The sequence below is a fragment of the Balaenoptera acutorostrata genome, chromosome X, assembly GCF_949987535.1.
Source record: "Balaenoptera acutorostrata chromosome X, mBalAcu1.1, whole genome shotgun sequence".
Lineage (NCBI taxonomy): Eukaryota > Metazoa > Chordata > Mammalia > Artiodactyla > Balaenopteridae > Balaenoptera > Balaenoptera acutorostrata.
The window spans coordinates 116,990,463-117,016,145 of NC_080085.1; the positions used below are offsets into that span (position 1 = coordinate 116,990,463).

General features: G+C 40.0%; 1 protein-coding gene and 2 non-coding genes across 10 annotated transcripts; all 3 read right to left on the reverse strand.

The window, feature by feature from the left end:
- Positions 1–197: 197 nt before the first annotated feature.
- PABIR2 (PABIR family member 2) lies at positions 198–24,254 on the reverse strand. 8 transcript variants are annotated; one of them, XM_007174511.2, is made up of 10 exons: positions 23,207–24,254; positions 20,972–21,050; positions 16,594–16,650; positions 16,247–16,290; positions 16,108–16,162; positions 15,733–15,834; positions 15,284–15,366; positions 14,687–14,748; positions 11,739–11,835; positions 198–3,068 (listed from the first exon to the last, which is right to left on the reverse strand). In XM_007174511.2, the coding sequence occupies exons 1-10, from the start codon at positions 23,302–23,304 to the stop codon at positions 2,924–2,926; spliced, it is 822 nt and encodes a 273-aa protein (XP_007174573.1). In that variant the 5' UTR covers positions 23,305–24,254; the 3' UTR covers positions 198–2,923. The 8 variants fall into 8 exon arrangements, with proteins under 8 accessions (XP_007174573.1, XP_007174572.1, XP_007174571.1 ...); XM_007174510.2 differs by having other exon boundaries at positions 199–3,068; positions 14,687–14,751; positions 23,207–24,253; XM_007174509.2 differs by having other exon boundaries at positions 199–3,068; positions 15,284–15,369; positions 23,207–24,253.
- On the reverse strand, positions 8,499–8,630 carry LOC114236776 (small nucleolar RNA U109). The gene has a single exon (XR_003622640.1). It is a non-coding gene; the product is annotated as a small nucleolar RNA U109 (small nucleolar RNA).
- LOC114236777 (small nucleolar RNA U109) lies at positions 11,972–12,115 on the reverse strand. The gene has a single exon (XR_003622641.1). It is a non-coding gene; the product is annotated as a small nucleolar RNA U109 (small nucleolar RNA).
- Positions 24,255–25,683: the final 1,429 nt, after the last annotated feature.

The following is a 25,683-nucleotide window of genomic DNA, read 5'->3' on the forward strand; positions in this document are numbered from 1 at the left end:
AACACAAGATAAAATAAATCCAAAACAAGTAAGAAATATGTGTAGCCTTGGCAAGAACCTTCTAAATTGGCAAGAACCTTCTAAATTGTCAAATTCTACAAAATGCTCTTGAAAATTTGACAGATTATGTGGAGAGGTTTCTCTTTGTTTTGGGAAACAACCCAAACTTCAAAACAGCTATTAGTTCTTTTGTGTTCCCGATATCCTTTTATTCAAAACTTGACTGCAATTAGACACAGAGAATGCAATACTGGGATATGGATAGGCTTAAAAATTTTACAGAATTTTATGCATGTGTACACACTTTATTAAATTTGCACTCTAAGATATACACAAGGTCAGCAGTTCACAAAACTTCTTATTATTCCAAAAGCAGTTATCATGAAACACAGTGATTATATGTCAGTCAAGCAAAAAGAGCATCTATTAAATTTTCTTATCATATCATCTCTTATACTTGTTTTCAAATAGAAGCCTGAAATATGATATATTAGAATAGGAAGAGAGAATTTTACTTTATAACAATGATCACTTTTCAAATATTAGACTTTATATAAAAATAAAGGAGTACTGTCAACAAAGCTCACCTGAAGGTTAGCATGTCTATCTTTTATGTAATCTGAAACAACCCCTGCACAAACTTAACTGTCTAGTCACTTTAAACAATAAAAATGAACCTTGGCTTAAACAGTAAAGTCAGTTACCTTGCCTCCTAGTTCTCATAACAGAGGAACAATTTCATTTTCCTGTCCCAATTCTACCCCATAACAGAGGAACAATTTCATTTTCCTGTCCCAATTCTACCCCAAAATAAATTTATTTTATTTAAAATAAATTTAAATATCATTACATTCTAAAGGTTATGTCTTAAGAGTCCTAAATTAGAGCCAAAAAATGATGGCCAAAAGTGTCCCTTTAAGGCAAAGAAGACAGTAGAGAGCTGGTGGATAAATACCCTATAGGAGAAAACCATCTCTCAGTATTATATAGGCAGAGACTTTTAACATGGTTCTTTCACAAACAGAATAAATACACTGCATACCACTGATGTAATTTTTCTTTAAAATGACATACTAGAGAACAATCTTCATAATATATACATTCATGTTAGGTTTGAAGGATTATGGACTTTGCACAGATGAAAGTCAATATAAGAAATAAAGCCATTAATGGCCATTATGGCAGTTATCACAATTTAAAATAAACAACACAGCTGATGCTACAACAGAACTACTTACTGCAAGCTAAGTGATGCTCTCTTATAATTCAGAGAGAATAGGTTTCCCTTCAAGCCCTACAGTATTACTAGTCTGTGGGTACCCTCAAAGCACATCATCTTCCTTTAAAATTCAACGACCTTTGCCTTCAAAAGACACAAATGCAGTAGTTTTCATTTCTTACATTCATTTAAAAATGGAATATTATGGTCCTAGCAGGCAAATTTGCATGTTAAATACAGACAATCCAACCACGATGTCTGACCATTAAAAGAAATCTATCACAACAGACATTTTGCACACAGTTTTAAATAATAAATAACACGGCAATAGATTACACTCAGGTTTTAAAATAGCTCTATCGGGATTTTCCTCTTTTAAATGTTAAATAACTTATGGTACCGCAGACTTACTATCATGTACACTGTTGACAGCTCAAACAGCTTCTTAAAAGCAGAATGCACGATGACATTGACTTTGGCAGCTCCTAAAATCTTCCTCGTAGATATTAAACTGTGCTTCCTATAAGGCAGCATGTATAAGAACTGGACTCTGATTCTGGGGGCAACACAATAACCAAAATACAGTCGACACCACCACTCACCACACAACAAAACAAACAACTCCAATGACGAAAAAGTAATCAGAAAGAAGCAGCAATCAAAACGGTATGTGGCAATCAGACACAGAGCCCCTTTTCTATCCTACCTTATGATATACATCTTTACAGCATGACACTGAACCCCAAGGCCCCTCAGGCCTCATTACACCACCCAAGACAAGCTGTCAAGCTCCGTGTACACTTTTCTACACAGTGGTTTGTGTGTAAATAACATTATTCATTCATTTGTAGATGCTCCACACATCTGGTCAAGGCAGGAATTTCTTCTCCTTGATAACACCACCTAGAAACATTAACAATATTTTATATATTCCTTAGGGCAACAGGTTTGAGGAGAACAATATCAACTGGGGTAGCTAAGTCATAAGAAGCTGTGGTGACTAATCCCGGCATTCTGTTAAGTCCGTTTACATTCTCAGCACTAAAATCAATCCTTGTATCCTACACTCCAACAGCAAAGAAGCAATATGCACAGTAATGAAAGCAACGACATGTTTTTTCCCCTTTGTGAGAAATGGCAAGGAAGCAGCTCAAACAGGAAAGGGAAACAAAATAATGTACTTTAAGCTGATGCAGAAAAATAAAAATTTATATCAAAAGCAACTCATCTAATATTGTGAGATAAAGAGATTTGAGACTTATGTAGTCAACAGAGAACAACAACAACAAAAATCTCTCAAGCAAGAGAATTTCTGATCAACTCTAGCTGTCATGACACTGCTGGGAAAAAGAACCATTGTCGAAAATACATATTAGTGCTTTCCTTAAATGTATAGACTCTAAAATAGGTGCTCTTTGAAGCACTGAGGAAAAAAAAATATATATATATATGTACTCTAAGCAATCAAAAATGAGTATTTGAGATTTCATTACTAGTTCAAAATGAGATCAGCAAAAAGAGACCTAAGTAAGGTTACTACACTCAAAAAATCAAACTTTAGAGAAGTGCCAAAAAAGAACGGCATCAAAATGGTTTAGATCAGTAACACTTTAATCCTCATTATGGATCAAAGTTCCCTGTGTTCCTCCCTGAATGTTTTCTGCAGGAAACAGCAGTTAGAACACTGAATCAGAAATGGGTAAGTCACTTGGGTGAGAGATCATCCATCAAGATGAACGGAGAGCATGAATTGGAGCATGCTACTGGAGCCTCTGCGGTTGTGCTGCCTTTAGCCAGTGAGTCTGAGGACAAGCCACTGCTGCTACTACTGCCATCCAAAATATCTGAACTGAGGACAAAGCAAAAAGAATTATAAGCAGATGCATCTATCAGGGTAAAGGCAAACATAACATGCAATGACATGGTTTCAAGAACTCACGGATCAGTACAGCATTGGTAAATCATAAAAAGCATAAAAGCAACAGCAAAACTAGAGAATGTACTATATTCAGATACCTGGGAGAGGACAATGTCAGAGAAATCCCAAGTTAAGACACGCAAGGTTCTGTATCATTTGGGTGCTCTCCTAGAGGCACCAGAAGGTCCAACATACCAGTAAGTGTTCCTCTTGACATGTCATGGTTTCCGTGAGGGAGTTCCCCTACCTTCAGCTCAAGCGATTTCTACCCTTATATTTCTCTTCTTTAAAAATTTTTTTTTATTTTTATATTTCTCTTCTTACCTTCAGCCTTCGAGTAAGAGGAGTGGTTACTCGCTGAGGTACCCTGGACTGTCGGAAGTATTCTAGCAAGTATACTGCTTCATGGTCCTTCCATTCCAGAACAGTCTTTCAACTGCTCTAGATTTTATCACTTCCTCACTCCCAAGAGGCCTTCGACTCAAATACACATTTTTTTTCTAATTTCCTCCATTATTTGCCTTTTATGTTCTTCTCATTTTATGAATTTCTTAGACTATTTCCTTTCCTCTTGCTTTCAAAACTCAAAGGTCTCCCTCCTATTTCTAAAAGACTTGTTTCTTTGATCCCTTCAGTTAACTTCCAGTCAAGCTTCTAATAGGAATGCTCTATATCCACAGATCCAATACCCTCACAGCCCATTTGCCTCTTTAATCCTGACAACTGGCTTCTGCTCCTGTCCTTCCACTAAGACTCCTGATCTGGTCATCAAGAGCCTCTAGAACCCAACCTGGGGATACCTGACCCATCCAGCCCAGGCTCCCAGGGCTCCCAACAATCAAGCCAGCCTGCCTCATGAATCTGGCTACAGACTTTAGCATTCACAATTGCCAGCCTTCACAATCTGACATGAGGCTGCCTTCCTGGCTATGATACCCATCAATACAACATGTAAGCTCTGTGCTCTATATTTGGCCCGAATTCACTCATTCAGTCATTTCATTTCTTCTAATATTTACTGAGTACCTACCAAGTGCAGAATGTATGCCAGATATTAGAAATACAGTGGTATATAAGACAGACATGATCCCTGCCCTCATCTAATTTACAGTATAGTACAGGAGACAGTTATATAATCATGCTAATAAATATATAATTATAATTTGTGATCAAAGCAGTAAAGATACAAGGGACTCTGAGAGTATATAACATGGGTGACCTGATCTAATTTGGAGGAATACGGAGGAACAAGCCTCCCCCAAAGTGATATTTGAGCAGTTGTCTGAAAGATGAGTAGGCCTTAACTGGGTAAAGTTGGGGAAGAGGCAAGGGTATTTCTAGGAGCCAAAACCAGGCTAGTATGGCTGTAGCACAGAGAGCAAGGAGAACATGATGAGAGAAAGCTGGCAAGGGAGTCGGGCAGTTTTAGGATCTACACAGACATACTTTTTTATTTTTGAAAAGGAAACAAAGCATAGAATTGGAGAAGGACTTGTGAATCAGCAAATATAGGTTCTAGTTTAAGTTTGATCACTAGCTCCTTTGCAAAAGCCCATCCTGGTCTAAACTGCCCTGAAACTCAATATTATGTCTTTAATATTATCGTTTTTATGAATTTCCAAGTTAATGTATTCCCACTGTTAAGCAACCTATGATACATTTGGAAGTTTCTGGCCTCTGTACCACCCTTAATAAAATGTAACTTCCCCCAACCCAGCTTCTCTACTCTTATATTTCTTCAAAATGTCATTTCTTTCTTTTGCCTGTGGATTGTTTTCAGATGGAAACAGAATACAAATAGGCTTTGGAAAAGTAAAAATATCGGGTTGGCCAAAAGGTTCGTTCGGTTTTTTCCATAAGATGGCTCTAGTAGCACTTAGTCATCCTTAACTTCATTCGAAACAATTTTGTTAGACTGTGTTGTGACAGCTGTCGTATCAGCGTGCATTTAAAAAATATCAAAATTGGTGAATTTTTGTGTAGCCATTTTAATATTGAAGATGGAAGAAAATAGCAACATTTTCGGCATATTATGCTTTATTATGTCAAGAAAGGTTAAAAACACAACTGAAACACAAAAAAAGATTTGTGCAGTGTATAAGAGAAGGTGCTGTGACTGATCAAACGTGTCAAAAGTGGTTTGCAAAGTTTTGTGCTGGAGATTTCTCGCTGGGCGATGCTCCACAGTCGGGTAGACCAGTTGACGTTGATAGTGATCAAATTGAGACATTAATTGAGAACAATTAATGTTATACCACGCGGGAGATAGCCGACGTACTCAAAATATCCAAATCAAGCGTTGAAAATCATTTGCACCAGCTTGGTTACGTTCATCGCTTTGATGTTTGGGTTCCACGTAAGTTAAGCGGAAAAAAAACTTCTTGACAGTATTTCTGCATGCAATTCTCTACTTAAACGTAATGAAAACGTTCCGTTTTTAAAACAAATTGTGACAGGCGATGAAAAGTGGATACTGTACAACAATGTGGAACGGAAGAGATCGTGGGGCAGGTGAAATGAACCACCAACAACCACACCGAAGGCCGGTCTCCATCCAAAGAAGGTGATGGTGTGTATATGGTGGGATTGGAAGGGAGTCCTCTATTATCAGCTCCTTCTGGAAAACCAAACGATTAATTCCAACAAGTACCGCTCCCAATTAGACCAACTGAAAGCAGCACTTGACAAAAAGCGTCCAGAATTAGTCAACAGAAAACGCATAATCTTCCATCAGGATAACGCAAGACAGCATGTTTCTTTGAGGACCAGGTTTCTTTGTTACAGCTTGGCTGGGAAGTTCTGATTCACCCGCCGTATTCACCAGACGTTGCACCTTCGGAGTTCCATTGATTTCTGTCTTTACAAAATTCTCTTAATGGAAAAAATTTCAATTCCCTGGAAGACTGTAAAAGGCACCTGGAACAGTGCTTTGCACAAAAAGATAAAAAGTTTTGGGTAAATGAAATTATGAAGTTGCCTGAAAAATGGCAGAAGGTAGTGGAACAAAACAGTGAATACGTTGTTCAATAATGTTCTTGGTGAAAATGAAAAATATGTCTTTTAGTTTTACTTAAAAACCGAAGGAACATTTTGGCCAACCCAATAAAAATGGAAACAGTATATTCCACAGTCCTCCTACTCTATACTTTCTGCTGTCAAATGCATCATTAATAATACCACTTTTAAGTAAGAAGTTTGGAAAATTTAGCTGGCTCTGGTATTTTTTCAACCAAATGGCAAAATGGGTCTAAAATATGAATTATTCAAAGTACTGAAAGAAAGTTGCACAGATAATCTAAGACATTGGAAAATCAAAAGACCTTTATATTTGCCTTTGGAACATATGTGATTTTCCTCCTGCAGCATTTTGCCTAGACTAATACTGAAATGAATTTACTTTCCTAAAGCACATATTGGCTGGGAAGCCGAAGGACACGCTCTCTGCTACTTGGCAGGAAGAAACAGGCTTAGATTAAAATTTGGCCACCAAGCAGATAATCTGAATATAAATACTTTCTTATTCCAACCAGACTTATGGTGAGCCCTGGGTTAAAAGATTCCATTTGCCATAAAACCTGCTTGCTTAGGTGAATCCTGTATTCATTCAAAAACATAGAACGTGACTCGCCATGAAATCTGTCTTCTAATGCTGTTGATTACCTTAAAGAAATAAGCTAATGGGGAAGTTACCAAGAAAAAAATGAGTCTGAACATTTCACTCCATATATTTTTTCAATAATATATATTTTTCAAGAATTTCTTCTCAATTATTAACTGTAAACATATATAATTGTGTTTCATTGACAGAAAAATAGCATACTTGCGTTTAGTCTCCAGTGCAATTTAAATTCAGAGCCTGGTAAAACTTTAACCAGGTATTTTCACTAAACTAAAATCTAGTTTCTGTTCTAATTAATCTGGCACTACTATACATGGTCCTGGAAGCAGTGACTACAGGTCACAAATTACCCACTGTTAATATATCCACAAGCAAGACTTAACGTGATTTTGTAATTCCAGAGAGATCACTGTACAAAAGTGATTTTCACTGTGTCTGCTATTAAACCTTCTACCAGGGCTTCAAAAAGCAACAAAGCGTGGTCCAATTTAAGTTTCTCTCTTTTTTTCTTTCCTAGTTTAAGCTCTGATGGAGGTGCTAATGAGCCTTAGACTAGTGGCCCAAAGCCAAACAACGGCAGGAAAGCAAAGGACTTAAGACAATTCAAATTGGACACAGGAGTACGTGAAACAAAAGTAAACTAATTCATTTCAGCCACTGACTATACCAATTGAGGCAGTATTTGAGCCACACCACCAAAAATACTTATGACAGCTAAAGTAGTGCCCTCTGTCTAAAAAAACTAAGGGAGAAAGTATAAGGGAATCATTAAAACATTCAGTGATAAAGTAACAACAAAATTAGGTTGTCCAGTGTGACTCATGCTATCACCCATCTGGTGCAGCCACTCTCGTGCCTTGTCCAGTCAGTACACTGGGTTCTATCAGATAAATGGCAGGCAGGTAAATACGCTAGAAATCAGCCGCAGCCCTATCAGCCCCAGCACAGATTTTAGTATAAGGTAAGACTACAGGGCATCCCCCTACCCCTTGGTGTGGGTTAAACTGGGCCATAGGGTTTGTTCTCTACTCTCTACTATCTTACCTTACGAAGACCCAGCATTATCTTGCTGTATAGCCTCTAGGTTTTTAAGATCACATAGTTAAATGTGATCAGTTCCACTGTCACTTTGGGGATAGGAGTTTTAAAGTATCAGCACATAGGGATGTAACGTACAACATGATCAAGATAATGAACATGGCTATACGTTATAAATGAAAGTTAAGAAAGTCAAATCCTAAGAGGTCTCATCACAAGGAAAAAATTCTTTTTCTATTTCTTTAATTTGGTATCTATATGAGATGATGGTCGTTCACTAAACTTATTGTGGTCACCATTTCACGACGTACGTAAGTCAAGCATTATGCTGTACACCTTGAACTTATACAGTGTTGTATGTCAATTATACTCAATAAAACTGGAAGAAAAAAATTTTAATTAAAAATACTACTCTTTAATCACCAGAAAAAGAATATCAGCACAGAAGTCTAAGCTGCTCGTATAAACATCTTCAAGTATATGTGAACATTTCTGTCATAATAAATAATGATTACCTTATTCTTTGTACATGTAACATACTCATGATAAAATTTTCTTGCCGTGACACATATATTAAAAACAATGTTAAAAATCACTGAGATAAGTCTAATGAAAAATGTTAAAATAAAACCATAAAGGTTAAGTCAGCAGTCCTGTTAACACTAAGGCACTGGGCAAGAAATTTCATGGAAGACTTCTTCCTTTTCTGTAGGAGAAATAGACTATCACTTAATCTTCACTACGTGGCTAGCAGCCCTGAAAACTCCTTTATTTTATATGCCACAGATAGTCTTATTCCCAAAAGAATGAGGAGCAGAACAGTTCCCAGCATGAAAAAAAGAATCAAAGCGCCATGTAAAGGTGTACTTCCGAGCTATGGTCAAACTCTTGATGTTCCTAAGGACTAAATGCAGAATGACATAATTCCTACCTTGTGCTTAACAAAGTTCCCCAGATTTGGTTGGCAAAGATTGAAGAATTTTTAGTAAAAAATAGGTTTATAGGGCTTCCCTGGTGGCACAGTGGTTAGGAATCCACCTGCCAATGCAGGGGACACGGGTTCGAGCCCTGGTCCAGGAGGATCCCACAAGCCGTGGAGCAACTAAGCCCGTGCGCCACAACTACTGGGTCTGCACTCTAGAGCCCGCGCACCTAGAGCCTGTGCTCCACAACGAGAGAGGCTGCCGCGATGAGAAGCCCGTGCACCGCAAGGAAGAGTAGGCCCCGCTCGCCACAACTGGAGAAAGTCAGCGCACAGCAATGAAGACCCAACAAAGCCAAAAATAAATAAATAAAATAAACAAATTTAAAAAAAGATTCAATCACTAAAATAAATAAATAAATAAATAAATAAATAAATGGGTTTATAAAAAGGAGGCCCACTATTCCTTTGCATAGCAGTTGGCACACCAGACACAAAGTCCATATGGGTCAACACTCAAACTTCACACTTATTGACAATTTATACTTCAAAGATGCAAGCTTTTAAAGATCATTATCTACCGTATAAACTTTAAAGTTTTAAAACCCATCTCTTCTTTATGGAGTGGGGCAGGGAACAAACTATAATGATTGAAATGATGAGATAATACCTACTGATGATCTGATACCTTTTCTCTCCCTAAAATGTATAAAAATGGTTTCCTTAGTTATCGAGTAGATTGTTATCCTTGGCAACAGCTAGCTCCTGTCTCTGCCCCCATTTCTAAGAATATGGATGTCTGATCAATGAAGCTGCTTTCAAGAGATAGGAAAAAAAAGTTTCTGCAAAAGCAGAATCCAATTTTACATATCATGAATAACTCATATTTAAATTCTGTTAATTTTAAGACATAAATGTCAGCAATCTTAGTACACAAGGTGTTGCAAAAGTCTTAGTGCGATTGTCAGCTTTAACAGCCTCAGAAGTCCAGACGCTCCAAACTTACTAAAATCATCGCTTGAAAGTTTAATCACCTAAATATCTTTGACACTGAGTTTTGTGAATTTTGAGTAATAAGTTTCTTTTTAATATATTACTTGAGCCATATGTTGGCTTGTTAGCACTCTATGAGCAGCCACGAATAAAGCAAATCTCTCCAGTGTGAGGCGACACTTTTTGTGTTTACAGATCAGAAGTGCCCTTCATCCCCAATGTTGATGTTCCCAGGGCTCCCACAGCCAGTCACATGTCTACGGAGAATGGAGGTGGTGGCAATAGAAATAGAAGCCTCATGGGAGTTCCCTGGTGGTCCAGTGGTTAGAATTCTGGGCTTTCACTGCCGTGGCCTGGGTTCAACCCCTGGTCAGGGAACTGAGATTCTGCAAGCCACGTGGCACGGCCAAAAAAAAAAAAAAAAATAGAAGCCTCACAACAGCCACCATCATAGACAGCTTAGGTTGTGCTGCTCAGAGGAATAAACATCTGAACAAGGGGAGAAGACCCTTGGTAAATGCCATATATTCTCTGTCCTTCCTTACTTATTAGTGTGAACCTGTCTCATAGCATCAAGCACAGTCAGCCTACAGCAATATTTTAAAAAAAAAAATCACCTCACCCTGTATGTTTTTAGCTTGGCGAATGCTTTCATATCTTTTAACATGAACTTGGTTAGTTGGTTAGTAACTGCGTAAGGAAATCTATTTATAATGTCATGTGCCTATATTAAAACACACTTTACCATAAAAGTGATACGCAGTTTCCACTCAGTATAGAGTTTCACCCACTAGTCCTCTTGACAAGCTTTAGAAGTTTTCTCTTTGCAATCATCTACATACCTGGAAAGGCATTCTGTACCAAATTTAGCACTGAGCTACCAAGGACAGACAGGGATGAGAGAGAAGAGAGAGTGTGGGGCTGAAAATAGCTAGAACTATCTAAAAGGCATCTGTTCCAAGGTTAGAATGGTACTGATCAACGAGTCTAATGAGCTAGAATAATCTGTGACTTCTTGGGTCAACTAGAAGTAGAGGTTACCTTGGACAAAACAACGAATAAGTGATTTGGAAAGAAGGAATCGTCAGTCTGTATAACTTATAAGTGGCTTAACAGGATTCTTCCATTTAGAGAGCACCATCTTTTTTATTTTAAAGTGAACGCCCTCTGGGGTTCTTAAAAAAAAAAGAACCTTAGCCATAAAATTCGGGGAACAAAAAGTTCTGCAAGGCACTACACAATTGCACCCAGAACATGGGTGCTCAGTAAGTTGACTGAAACGTACTGAAAGATTTCAAAATATCACCTGGCCACTACTATTATCCCTTTCTCTTCCTTCCAGTACGTATGTTGGCATCCAAGTACTCAACTCATCCAAGTACTCAAATTCGGGTACAGGAAAAGAAGTTAACTTACACACAAAAACACGAAAGGGCCTTAAGTTAGACATCTAAACTCGGCTGAGTAAGACTAAAAGACTAAAAAACAGTGATGTGAACAGACCACAGGAATCTTCAAGTGTTACTATTTAAACGAAACCTTAGTTACTATTGTGATGGAACACCCCAAAATTTTCAAAAAATTTTATAACAACAGATAGTGCTGTTTAGAAAAGGCCATGCTTAAGAGAATGCTGGTGTTCTCTGCTAAGTTAAAAGGATATAATACAAAAGGCAGGCAGAGCAGCTACAATCAAGGCATATTCCCCAGGGCAACCCAGAAGCTCCTTCTCATGCCATCCAGCTGTTGACACTCTCCCACACCATTAGCACCTATTGAGAGGCTGACCTAACAGGAGCTAGGCATGAAGGTGAAGGTGCCAAAAAGATACACGCACTTCCAAAGGAAGTCCTGGTGACTTTCAAACGATCTGGTTTCTCACACTGTCTACATCTCCATGGAGATTTCACCTCTAGGGAGCATGGATAAAAAGTTGAATATGTTTTAAATGATCCCAATATACTTTCGCTGTGGTTCTTTTCAAATACATCATTCCCTAGTATCCTTTGGATTTTATTTCATTTTTTACCATGAACTGAGATCAGACAATTGTGCAGCCTCCGGAGACAGCATAGTGGTAGTGCCTTGGAAGAGCCTCTTGGGCTGGCTTTCGGTCTCCATTTCACCTAAAACAGAAAGAGATGATGCTACCGTAAAGCAATTTTACAGATACAGGCTTGCTGCTAAAATGGGGTGACCTTTGTTTAATCAAAGATCAGAATACTTCAAGCTGTTACTTGAAAGCTATTTTTCCATGTGCTTTAATGTAGAAGAAATATACTGCCACATAAACTCAACTAAAAAGTCAGCAGCCCTAAAAATACCTTCTCATTTATTGTATGTAGCATGCTGCCCATACAGTCAGGTTCTTTAATAGAAGAGTAGAACACTGATTGCATTAGGCAAAATGAATCAAGACTAATAACCACAGCAGAAATAAAGTATCCCCCAATAGCTGAAGCTCATGGTGAATAATAATTTATGCTAGATGATTAGTAAAGACTCTTGACTTTATATATTTTTTTTTTTTAATTTTTTTTTTTTTAAATTTTTTTTTTTTTTTTTATACTTTATTTATTTATTTAATTTATTTATTTATGACTGTGTTGGGTCTCTTAGTTTTCGTGTGAGGGCCTTCTCTAGTTGCGGCAAGTGGGGGCCACTCTTCATCGCGGTGCGGGGGCCGCTCTTCATCGCGGTGCGCGGGCCTTTCACTATCGCGGCCCCTCCCGTTGCGGGGCACAGGCTCCAGACGCGCAGGCTCAGTAGTTGTGGCTCACGGGCCCAGTTGCTCCGTGGCATGTGGGATCTTCCCAGACCAGGGCTCGAACCCGTGTCCCCTGCATTGGCAGGCAGATTCTCAGCCACTGCGCCACCAGGGAAGCCCCAACTTTATATATTTTAATATCAGAACATTTCCTGAGTTGAAGTCAAATGGATTCAAAAGCATGCAGTCTGATAAAGAGCATATAAATCAAAGGTTGCTTTAGGCTACTTAGTGAAAATGAAGATTAGAAAATATAAGTTTGAAAGCACATCTGTAATTGAAAGCAATTATTAATTAATTCACAAAATTGATGTTGTACTGGCTACTTCAATCCCACAGATTTTCTCAGAACTGGGAATAGAAAAACTTTGCATCAGAAGAAATAATGCTTAACATTTTGCCACTGGGAGTGCAAAGACTAACAACCCTAAATTAGACAGAAAAGCCCCTTTTCAAATAAGCTATGATTTAAAACATGCACATACCTTGGTTTTGAAGCTCTTTATCTGAGCTTTAAAATTGAACGTTAAAGACAATTTAATTCATGGGCCTATCTACACTCCATTAAGAAATTAGCAACCATGAACTTAAACCTCTACAAGATTCTTATGATGGAAAAAGACCAAGGAAGAACAAATGCAACATTCATTTTTCCCCATATTATTAATTAATTCATATTATCTTTCCTCTGGAGCTATTCTGAAAATTACTGAAATTCAAGAAAGGTTATGTTTTCATTTGCTTTTTTCCATGCTTTAATATGCGGCTTTTCAAAGCTGCTGCCGGGCTTTCAACACCTCATTAGCAAAAGACTTTAGCCGTTTTTAGCAAGGAATCCCTCCATCTGCTGGTATATTTTGGGATAGCTTTGAAACTGAACAACCATATTACATTATTCCATCAACTTCCTACAACATATTTAAAATTAATACTAATAACTATACTAGCTTTAATTTCCAAGTTTTATTTTCACATAATAGCTCCTGAGAAGGTTCTTCGGATTGTAAATAATTCCTTGCAGCCTTAAGGAAAAAGACTATTAGTTTATAAAATAAAATTTATTCACTAAATACAAACATTGTCACTGTATCAGCATCTATTCCCAAGAGCACACCATCTTTAATTTTAAGTTGTCTGAAATATAGCACTTTTTGAATCTGTGTATGATGCTATACCACTGGAAAGTCTTCGCCGAAGCTGCAAGTATCCGTTTACCTAACATTAGAAGAGTTGATTTGTTTACTAGCTCCAGAGGTGATCTGCACAAAAAAAACCACTTACTGAATTGCTTTTTTAAAATGATCATTAAAACTCTCATTTAAAATGACATCCAACACTTGTAATCATGTGGTCATATCCCCAGGAATAATGACTAAACCCGTGTTAAATTTCTTTGCCTTTTTTTTAATAGACTCCATCGGGTGCCCTCTATAAGCATCTAAAACTAGCACTGAGTGAGATCATTTTCGTTTAGTGCTTTGTGGTTTAAAATAAGGTAATTAAGAGAGCACCCCTTGGGAGTTTGGGGCTAGTAGATGCAAACTGTTACACATAGAACAGATAAACAACAAGGTCCTACTGTAGAGCACAGGGAACTATATTCAATATCCTGGGATAAATCATAATGGAAAAGAATATAAAAAAGAATGTCTGTCTGTGTATAACTGAGTCACTTTGCTGTACAGCAGAGATTAGCACAGCATTGTAAATCAACTCTACTTCAATAAAAACATTAATTAAAAAAAGAAAAAAAAGAGTGTATTTCTTATAAACCACACACACAAAAAAAGAGAGCACCCTATTATATCAAAAACCCTATAGAGACTCAAATGGGAGGCATCATTTGGTGGTGACTTATATTTGAGCATACAGCATGTGTATGGACTTATTTGCTATGACATTAATACATATTTCTGCAATGTATCAACTTATATCTCTTTTATATTCAGATCACTGAGAGGCAAAATTTCTGGAATATATATTGATATTATGAATATCTGAATAAGATTCAGTTATGGAGTGTAAAAAAATATAGACAGTATCAAATAACTAATTCCCAGAATTTAGAATCAGTAAAGCATACATTGGAAAGAATATTTCACTATTTCTTTAGAAGAAAGGAGTCATGCCTTGAACTAATTTCAGACAGAAATGCTAATTTGTAATTCAAGCTAGACTACGTTTAATACCAGAAGGGGGATGACACATACCTTTTCTTTTAAGAGGACCAAGAACACTGGGCCTAATGCACTTGACTGGACTCTGGCTTCTCCTGCTTTAAAGAATAAACAAACAGGATGACATTAAAGTACTTTTGGCAAATCAATAAAATTGACAGACACATAGGGAGAAATGGACAACGCCTGTGTTGAAGGTTGAGTGCATGATCTGACCTGGCATATGACAATCTGGAATTACATGGCATTTTAAGCTATTTTAAAAACTCGTTTTCTAAGACAAAATATCCACAACAGCTTAAGAAAAAGATAAACCTTCTTAATAAGTTGTTTGGGATTTTGACTGGTCTACAATCTTAAAAAAATTTTTTTCCTTATCCTTATAAAGAATATATTTTCAAGTGTGTGTGTCCCCTCTGAACATAAACTGGCATAAGTCTCAAAAAAGTAAATATGGTAAAATGTTAATGGTAGAATATATAGGTGGTAGGTATATGGACGTTCACTGTGAAATTCTTTCAGTTTTGCTGTTTGAAAATTTCCATAATAAAATGTTGGGGAAGAAGTTCACCAAAGAGACAAATTTAATGAACAGCCTTTCAACCACATTTAAAAAGCAGGTTTACTTACCTGGAAAAGCGTCTTGGACTAGGAACGGGACTTGGTGGTAGTCCGCTGCTGCTCACAAACATTTGTAAGGATGGTGAAAAACACTGCTAGAAAAAAACATATTAAAATACTTCTAGTGCTCCGGTTTTCAAAAGGTTCTTATCAAAATGACAACAACAGCATCCTTAGAATTGCTTACCTGTCTGTCTCTCATACATGTTTATGAGAGAATACATAGATAGATAGATAGATAGATAGATAGATAGATAGATAAAGACAGACAGATGGATAGATTGATAGATTTTTTTCAAATTACTACTATAGACTTTTATTAATTTTCCTTCCAGTCATTGAATTCATCAAAATTGAGGTGATTTGTGTGTGTGTGTGTGTGTGTGTGTGTGTGTGTATTTTAGAGAGTAAACAGCTCAGTGTGTGAAAGAGAGTTAATATCTTGTCAATGAACCTACCTTTCCAAATCCTCTGGTGGGTGATGGTGCTGGAGAAACTGGAGTGAAGTCAATCCTTTTAGGAGAATATAATTTCTCTGGCTTGTCAAAATCACTATCACTCTGTAAATAGAAAGTGTTATTTCCTCATAATTCACAACTCAACACATCACAGTTCTTCTTTACTACACAAATAGGCCTACATTTTTAGAGTAGAAATGTATAGACTCTAAAAAGTTGCAATCTCATATTCTGGTGGGAAAGCAGAGATCAAAAACACTGAACTCAAATGTGGAAACAGGAGAGCCAGAGGTAAATGAAAAAAATGAATGAAGCCAATGAACAATATAGCGGGTTCTAGAAAATATACAACAAGCAGATATGTGAAAACTTTACCAGGTTCAAGCTCTCATCCCATGATTGGCTTATCTGCATTGCGGTTTGCACTTCTCTAAAACAGACAAAAATGAATGGCCATTAGTGCTCGTAAACAAGACATACCTTCGGCCACACCCTGTCCTTGTGAAGCACTAACCTTTCATGTGCAGTTTCTCTGTTCATCATATCCATGCCTTCCTCCTGCAAAGGCAAACATGTGCTGAAAACATAAAATTTATCCACACAGTTCTCTATTTCAAAGAAAATGAAAAGGACTTTTCTGCCTCATTTGACATCATCACAGTACAGCGGGACTGACATTTTAAGACTGTCACCTGTACCACATCTGTATTTTATCTGCCCACTCAGAAGAATCTGAACCTGTCCACAACTAACCAGAGTGGCAGCCTGACTCATTTTTAATATCTAAATCTGCAAAATGAAAATAAAATCAAAATGTAAAATGCAGAAAATTACAGATCTGAGCCAGTAAGTAAAATTTACCCTTTTGATTTGATGCAGTCTGCTGCTAGGAATCCGATTAGGTGAGGATGACAGCAACTGGAAAGAAAAAGTAAACATTTACTATTTTTGAATCACAAAGCAGCGGTCTGCTGTCAGTGCCAGTGTACAACCTCTTCCTAGATAATTTTTCATACTCTTCTTAGAAATCGAGCTCTTTAAATCACTGAACATTAATGCACTAGAGAGGCAGTACATTCAGTCTTTTTTTTTTGATCACAATGTAATTGATAAAGAAATTTGGTTACAAGAATTATGACTGATTATAATTTTAACCCTTGAAAACCTTCATCTCTGGCAAAAACCAAGAAGCAGGTAATTGTGCATTTCCTGGTTGGAAAACGATGCTTTAGTCTTCCTCTCCTAAGCAGGCAAAGGTAAGTAAACTGAGAGCCATTCAGCAACTAATGTTTCAACATTTTATCCTATTTGAAATGACCCACGAGTACATTCAGTCTTTAGAAAGTACACCAGGTGTCCAACCTCAAAGCACCATCTGTCGCTAGACAGGCACTGACTTTAACATTTTTCCCAAAATGAATGCAGAGCCGTGTACGTTTATGTAAAAAAAGACTCCAGGTCTTAGAAATAGCCATGACCTCACTTATCTAAAATAAGGAACTCTATACAAAGGGAAAACAAAAACACTGATTCTATTCATTTTTATTACCAATGCACCGACGGAGGAAGACGAGCAAATAAGCCCAATATAATATATTGTCTATGATTAATGTTTATCGAAAAAACTTTAAAACTGCAATAAGGAGATTTTACTTGCATGATCTAAGTCAATTCTAAAATTCGATCACTAACGCTATCACCACAAAGCTTACTAGTTCAGAAAAAAATCAATGTAGAGGCAAGGTGCATTTTTAAGATAACTGTTGCTTTCCCTTAGATCATTTTTTAATAACACAAAGATGAAATGATTTGGGGGCCAAATTATGTTCCTTCAGAATCATCATAATCTGATCATGAAATGTAAGGTACAATTTATATCAACATCTTACTGAGTGGTTGGCGGGGGGAGAGTCTATAGCCATAATGTAAACAACTACTATTTATTCCATGATGAAATGCAAATGAATTTGTAATACTATAAAACCAAATATGACAATTATCCTGCTACAAGAGCCCCTATCCTATTCAAACTTTAAAAAATACTCATGTAGTGAGCAGTATAAAATGGTGATAAACTGCTCTAAGGTTTTTAGGCAAAAGCTAATTCCGGTGAAATTTTTTAAAAGTTATCCACTAAAATAAGATTTTACCTCAAAAGAGATCCCTTCATTTCCCACCCCTTTCTTTTACTTCTTCCTCTCCTAGGCTTTGAAACAAGAAAAACTTTACCAGTAAATTCCTTCCCAAAAGTATTTTTTTCCATTATGAAAGTAATACATGTTTGCTGGTGAACTCTTGATAAGGTCATTTGAAAAATGCTAAGCTACTAGGCAAGTAAATAAGGCAGGAAAGACTCCATCAGGATACTGTGGCAGAGAGCATGAACATGTCAGTCAGGGAACAAAAGAAACCCCAAAGGCAACGAAATAATCAGGAAAGCCAAAGTACGGATTGCCAGAAGCTGACTGTGGAGAAAGTCACAAGCTTAGATGGTACATCTATATCACACACAACTCATCGATTTGAGACAGAACTGGAGAGTAGACCCGCAAGAGGGACAGAGAACAGCAGAGCTGTGTCTAGTACCAGCAACAAGAGCAATGGATGGGCTGAGCAAAAAGCCAAGAACCTCAAGGAGGCGCCAGTTAATGGTGTGAAGTTAGAGCAAAGGGCTTAAACGGGACCAGAACAGAGGCCCCTGATACTGGGGACTTCAGCAGCATGGTTTTGAAGTGGAGTTGTGGTAGATGTAGTGAGATTATAAACTGGCTGAATTGTTGGCAAGGAATCAGAGGCAGCTGAGTGTGGATTAAACTTTGAAAAAGCTCGGAGAGGGGAAGGGAAAAAGGGAAAGACAGATGTACGAAAAAAAGAGAAGCTTGTCTTCCAGATACGAGATGTGTGAGTCGGGAGAAGAAGGTGGGAGGGAAAGAGCCAGCAAGGAAGAGACTGAGGACACAAGATAGAGCAGAGACGACAGACTAAGCAAAGGCACAGGGGAGTCCGACAAATTCCCAGCCATTAGCAGAAAGCACCCCATGTGAAGGGAAAGACACTTCCAGGAGAAGAAAGCTGCCGGTTATGGAAGAGAGGTGTCTGCCTTCTCTGAGAAGTGAGAAGGGTCATCTGCTGAAAGTGAAAGGGGGTGAGGCAGGACGACTGTCGTTTCTGAGATTTTTGAATATTGCTTTGGAGAACAGCATGGGGCCACTGGCACCTTGAACCCAACGTGCCTGGAAAGAATATATCTGCTTTCCCTTCAAACGACCAATTCCTCTTAATTCTCTACCCAGAATAAAGGCAACACTTTTCCCCTGGTCACCAAGAAACAAAATTTCAGTCACTCTTGAGTCCTCCTTCTCCCTGCCTTTCTAGCTAATCAGTTAAATAATGAAGGTCCTAGATCTGCACGTCTCTTTCTTCAGCCCCGCCCCCGCCACCAGCCCTTTCCATTTCAGCCTGCAACACCTTACTTTGTGAGGGTTAAGACGGGACATAGGTAAGTATATTAAGATTTGTAGAGCACACGGTGACATAATGCATATGGTGTAATCAATATTATAATAAGAGTAGCCAAAGGGTGCTGGGGAAGGCGTCCAAAACCAAAAAGCCAGAGAGGAAAAGGGGACGGGGTGAGGAGAGAATAGGGATCAATAAAGAACAGTGGGTCCACGTGGCCCCTTCAGCAAACTCGTGCATTTCAGTAGAGCCAGAAGGAAGGCTGTTAGTGAGAGATGCACCCCGCCAGAGTTGATAAGAATCTTTACATCATAGAAAAGAGCCAAGTGAAGTTCAGAGGAGCAAAATCATTTTCCCTTCTTTGCTATGCTATTGAGATCAGAACACGGCTGTAGAACATATAGAAACATTTTTCACATATACAGCAAAAACGAGTAGTTCTATGTTCTAGTATCCTCAGGGAAGAAGGGACAGTAAACGAAATCTCCAGAGAGCTACCATTTCCCCCTTGAAGTAGCTGTAGCCACTTCAGCTGGAAATCTTTCTCAAAAGTGTTATATTCCCCACCCCCATTTCTTAAACAGATTTGACCAAACAGAATGGCACTGGAAGATCTCTATTCTAATCCCAGCTCTGCCACTTACTAATTGTGTGATTCGGAGCAAGTTACTTAGATCGGCTGAGTCTTAGCTGTTGCCTCTTTTAATTGGGAAAAACATCTTTTGCCCTGCCTACTTCACAGGGGTTGCTATGAGAATTAAATGTGTGAAAGTACTTTGTAACATGTAAAATACCATATGAGTGTAGGTATTACTATAATTTAAGGAAAGGTTAATGACCCAGGTATCTGTAGGAACATCAATGATTTTACAGTTCAACGCCAGTGACACCCTCAGGGTCTATTAACAGGCTCTCAGCCCTAAGACCAAGCCACGGGCTGATTTTGTAAGAACCTCTGTCCACTTTTCAGTCTTCCCCTCTCCTCCCTTGCTGCTAATACACCTTTAACCCAAATGTACCTCTTCTGATTTGCTGCTTCTCACACACTACTGGGTTGGAAGCTTATTATAATTGTGCATAAATTTTAGATGATTCAGAGGTCAGAGAGCCCCTCCTACAAATAAACTGATGAACCTTTGTGCACAGTCTATGGAAATCTGGTTCAGCCCTTTAGAGGTCTATTTGCTTACATCTCGTATCTTCCAGGGTGCTGCAATTACTGGATAAGTGGGCTCCACGTGTGAAGGGCTACTACGTAAAAACCTCATCATAATTTCTCCCAACACAAACAACCAATGAAAAAGGTGTTTCCTGATGGCTCTGGATATATAGACCAGTCACCATCAGCACCTCTACTGGAATACAAATCCAAGCATTTTCAAATAGACTTTACTTTGAATAGATAGCACTGTCCAACAGAAGTAAACACTCTGCTACCATATACATGATTTTTGCATCCTAGGACAAATAAAGACCACTGTTCTCAGTTATAATTAGAAGTTAATCCTGACTTACCTCACAACCATGATGCAAGTAGTAACAAAAAACAAGGAACAATGTTTAAAAATACCAAGTCCCACAGCCAAGAAAAAATTCTAACCAGATTTCCTTTTTGCACCAAAAGCTGAAAATAGCCACAGCATGAGCAGTAAACAAGACAGGTAAAATCATTTGTTTCTTTTGTAAGCAGTGGTGCCTAGCACATCACCTCAAGAAAGAGGTACATTTTAAAGTGCTTCCCCCGATCCCAACTACTAACGATACTTACTCCTATACTTACCAAGCTGTGACGGCTCATCATGGTTGTACTATTCCTCCGAGTTCTAAACGTGTAAGGTTGAAAAACCTGGGAAAGGTCACTGAAAAATAAAAAATAAAATGATTAATGTCTTCTCATATAAGATATCCTTCGACTGTATTAACGCCAGCTCTCTGGTTAACACTGAAATCGACAACGGCTCCTTGTTTGATAAAATGAATCAACTCCTCACCGTCCTCTTCAGAGCTTCCGGAGGGGCGTGCTGTGGATTACTGGTTGGCTGATACTGATCTCCTCCGGGTTGCAGGACAGCTAGGAGAGGTATGGGGCGGAGCTCCAGGCTGGTTGTCTCCAGCTCCTTCTGGTCAGAACTCACGCCCCCAGACCGGTTACCACCAGACACTGGCAGCCTCATCTGTTTACCCCAAAGGACCAACCCGCAAATGTTACTGCTTTCTACATGTGCCGTGCCGTGAGAAGGGCTGGGGAGCCCTGATCTCCAGTGGGAGCCCTATCAGCACATCTCCCACTATTGCCCTAAACATGTGCTCTACTTTGGAACCCTGCTGTCCAACTACATCAGCACACCTGGAGTCTTGCTCATGTTGCCCCTTCTGCCTCAAATGCCTTCCCTCCCACCACCATCTGTCCAAACCCTTCCTCTCCTCCAACACCCATCGAAATGCCAGACCCTCCACAAAGCCTCTCTTCATTGCACAAACCTAATGCGATCATTCCCTCCTTTGCATTGGGTGGGAGCACAATGGGAAATCAGATGCTTCTTCAGAAACCGACTTCTTTATTAGGAAAGTGTGCGTGTGGTTTAAACCCCTTGGTAGAGGTGTTTTGGTCATCCCTGCAGTCCCTAGCAGAGTGCCATGCCCAGGACAAGAGGTCAAGAAGGATTTTCAGGGCTGAACTGGATTGGGCTTCAAGGGACCGTGGAGATCACCTAATCCAGCTCTCTGAAATTTTAAATGAGAAAACAGAGACTCGACGAGGCTAAGTGACTCATTCCTGATCACAGCCAGTTAGGGAGAAAATTGGGACTAGGCCTGGTCGCCTCACTCCTTCTTCTGTCGCATCATGCCACCTTTCAAATAATTACTTAAATCATGATTCAAGAAAACCCAGCATGTTATTTCTACAACAGTCTAAATGCAGGTCAACAGGATCACCCCGGTCCCCAGCAATTGCTGGCTTATGAGATTCAAAAAGACAACCAGAAAAGACCAGTTTATTCCTATAGTGTCAAAAATAAATGTAGAGCTGAGGACAGCATTAGAAAAGCAAAAAGTCACTCCACCATTCCCTCAGTTTTGAAATATATAAAAAAAAGGTGAATCTGTTTTTTCCCCAAAATAAAGATATTCTAATCAGTTTGACAGACAAGGATTACCTCTTCCTTTGCCTTCACTGTGCCTGATTAGTGTTTTTGGCTAATTCTACCCCCATCCCCTTTTTTTGGAGTCATTCCATTTCTACAGGGTCTCATGAATTGGCTCTAAGATGAATTGCCCACTTACAAAAGTGAAATGTAATAGGCTCAAGACGTCTGCCAACCTAACCTTCACTATCACAAGAGTCTACCTTAAAATAGACCCTCTGGTGACTTAATTCACATGAAAACACAAGACCTTACACTAAAATTCAAGGGTCAATTCTTTCGATTATTTTCGAAAACCTGTGCTTTCACTGACATGCTACCCTTCTTTTTTTATTGACCAGAATGCATTTCAGGCAGTTTTAGGATCTGAAAACATTATGACAAATCCCAATCACTTAATAGGACATGAATACGCCATTTAATTACAAGTTATTAGATAAATTGCGATTTATCGAAGTAAACCTGTGTTAATGCCAGGGTTCCTAAACTAAGCTTAGAAATAGCAACTCTTAGACGCAGGTGTCAAGTTGCAATCCTAGTTCCAGGGGCTTCAGTCTGACATTCAGTGGTGTAAATTAGGCAGGGCAAGCAACTTGTTAGAAGAGCCAGAAGCTTCCTGTAGTTTCTTTTACAGTGGGCCAACAGAGCCCCAGGTAGAGAGGGCCCCATTTTCCCCACACTGCCCAGAGTTTGGGGTCAAACTTTCACTCCACCTTGGGACCCAAGTTACTGTCAAGCAGACAAGTCCCCACCCCCTCAGCATGGAGGACCCAAATGAGCTCCAACTCTCACTTGAGGGAAGGAAGACTGCTTGCAGGGGGTCGAGGAGCCCCTGAACCCTGCACTCCATCCTCCCCAACCGTGCTCACCTGAGCCCATGTATCAGGGGAGCGCTGTTGGATCTCCTCAGGGTGACCCCATCAGATGTGTCAGACTCAAAGTCCAGCTCCATTTTCTCCTGAGCCATGTCGGAGACTTGCCGGCAGGCACGGCGGACAGCGCTCAGCTCCTGGTGCTTAGCTATGGACTCCCAGGACTCTCACTGCAGGACTGAGCTGCTGGGGACCAGCAGCTGGGGGCGGGGGCTAAGGGGCGGAGGCTTGGGGGCGGGGGCGGAGAAAAGCAGGAGAGGAGGGGGAGGGAAGGAGGATGAGGATGAGAGTGAGGGAGGGGAGGAGGGTGGAGAGGTCGTGGTGGAGGGTGACAGGATAAAGCAAGAGGAACGAGGAAGGAGAGGGATGGAAGGAGGAGGTAAAAGAGCAAGAGGGAGGGAAAAAGGATAGATGGAAAAGCAGGAAGACAAACAGGGTAAAAGGAGGAGGACAGAAGGGGGAAAAGAAGAAGACGGGGGGAAAGGAGGAGGGTAGGGTGCAGGGAAAAGAGGAGCGACGGGGAGTGAAAGAAGAAGGACGAAGTATGGGGAAGAGGAGAGAGAAAGGAGGGAGAAGAGAAGGACGGGGAGGAAACTAGGCAGCGGCGGAACTCATGCTGCTATCTTTTGGCCAACGACCTCAAGCGGGGCCGGGCTACAGACACCCCAGCTGCCCGGGCAGCACTAGCACCGAGGAGCTGACAGTCGGGCAGGGCCCGGCTGGGCAGCCTCGGAGACTCCAGCTCCCCATGCTCGGGGACCCGGTCCAGTCCCCCATGCTCCGGGACCCGGTCCGGAGGCTCCTCAGCCCTGCGATCGGTGCTTCTCCTCCTCGCTCCCCCTCCCTGCCTGGAGGACAGGTGGGGGGTTCGACCAGCCGCCGCCGCGGTGCCTCCTTTTTCGGTCTTGGGTTCTAATGGCCCGGGGGAAACCCCTCGGAGCCAAGGCCAAATTCTATAACCTGCCGCCTCTCACGCCTCAGAAGCGGGAACCTCCGCGGGGCCAGGTCTTCCGCGTCCGGGGACCCATCGGGTCCTGCGCACGCGCCCGGCGGCCGCGCCAATGGGCCCGCGGGCACGGAGCATGCGTGGGAGCCCCGCCCGGCAAACTTCCTCCAAAGGGGGGGAGCGTTTCCAGGGAGTCTGGAGCCTTTTTTGACTGCATTGGCCCGGGGACTCTGGCGCCCGATTTTGAAAAGGACCAATCGTTTGGAGATACTGGAGCACCATCTTTCTGGAGGAGTTTGGGCCAGTATTCACGGGAAAAAGAAACACGTGGTTTCCACGTTTTTTCGTTCCCAATTCGTATGCTCTGACTTCTGTGATCCTCGCTCATTTCTTAAATCCCTCGACTTAGTTGGTCTCTGTCTGGAGGGGCAGATTTCTTTTTCAGATCATCCATTTGGATGCACTAGACCAAAGGGAAGTGAATAAACAAAAGCAATGGGGTAAAAATAAAGAGAATCTAGTGAGAGTTCATATAGTTAGTGAGAAACACTCGTCTCCATTATACAAGCACCGTTCGCTTCAATGATATTAGGTAAAGTCCTGACGAACAAGTAGCAGAACCAGAATTTTTTTTCCCTCGGCTTTACGAACGAAGACTCTAATGATCACGATTCAGCTTGCGTGAGACCTGGAATTACTTATTTTATTGAACATCTGCGTAGCAGTTACTGTGTGCTAGGCAGTATTCTAAGAGCTTTAGAAATATTAACTCATTTAATCCTCACCATTTGAATGACCCTGGGAGAGAGATGGCCTCTGTGCTGTGTTAATCATACATACCTAAAAAATACAGGAAACTTAATAATCAGGAAATTTAAAATAAAAAAAGGAAACATTCATCTTTTGTAAAAATAGTTTTACCTGCTTCTTCAACTCAGTTGTACCATATTAAGACTTGCTGGGCTTCCCTGGTGGCGCAGTGGTTGAGAATCCGCCTGCCAATGCAGGGGACACGGGTTCGAGCCCTGGTCTGGGAAGATCCCACATGCCGCGGAGCAACTGGGCCCGTGAGCCACAGTTACTGAGCCTGCGCATCTGGAGCCTGTGCTCCGCAACAAGAGAGGCCGCGATGGTGAGAGGCCCGCGCACCGCGATGAAGAGTGGCCCCCGCTTGCCACAACTAGAGAAAGCCCTCGCACAGAAACGAAGACCCAACACAGCCATAAATAAATAAATAAATAAATATTTAAAAAAAACTTGCCAAGCCTAATCGTCATTTTAATCCTCAATATTTATGTGTTCTGACCGTAATAGAGTTTTTAAACCACTTTTAGATAGTTTCCTTTAAATTGCCTATATTCTCCTGCCAGCTGGATTAGAAACACGAGCTCTGTGTTTAGATATCAGTAATGTTTAGACATGATGAGATTTGATTGGTCTATTCATTCAGAATATATCCATTAAACGTTATTACCTGCCAAGAATAGTAACAAACTCTTTGAAAAGTAAAATAAGCAGTAGAGTGGAG

What these genes read in the sequence shown, in the direction of transcription:
- PABIR2 (XM_007174508.2), bottom strand. Translation starts at nt 23,304, where the DNA reads ATGGCTCAGGAGAAAATGGAGCTGGACTTTGAGTCTGACACATCTGAT. An exon ending in CCCCTGATACATGGGCTCAG is followed by an intron (nt 21,051 to 23,206) that starts GTGAGCACGGTT and finishes TTTATTTTTCAG; the next exon opens with TGACCTTTCCCAGGTTTTTC. An exon ending in TGATGAGCCGTCACAGCTTG is followed by an intron (nt 16,651 to 20,971) that starts GTAAGTATAGGA and finishes TTTTCTTTCCAG; the next exon opens with TTGCTGTCATCCTCACCTAA.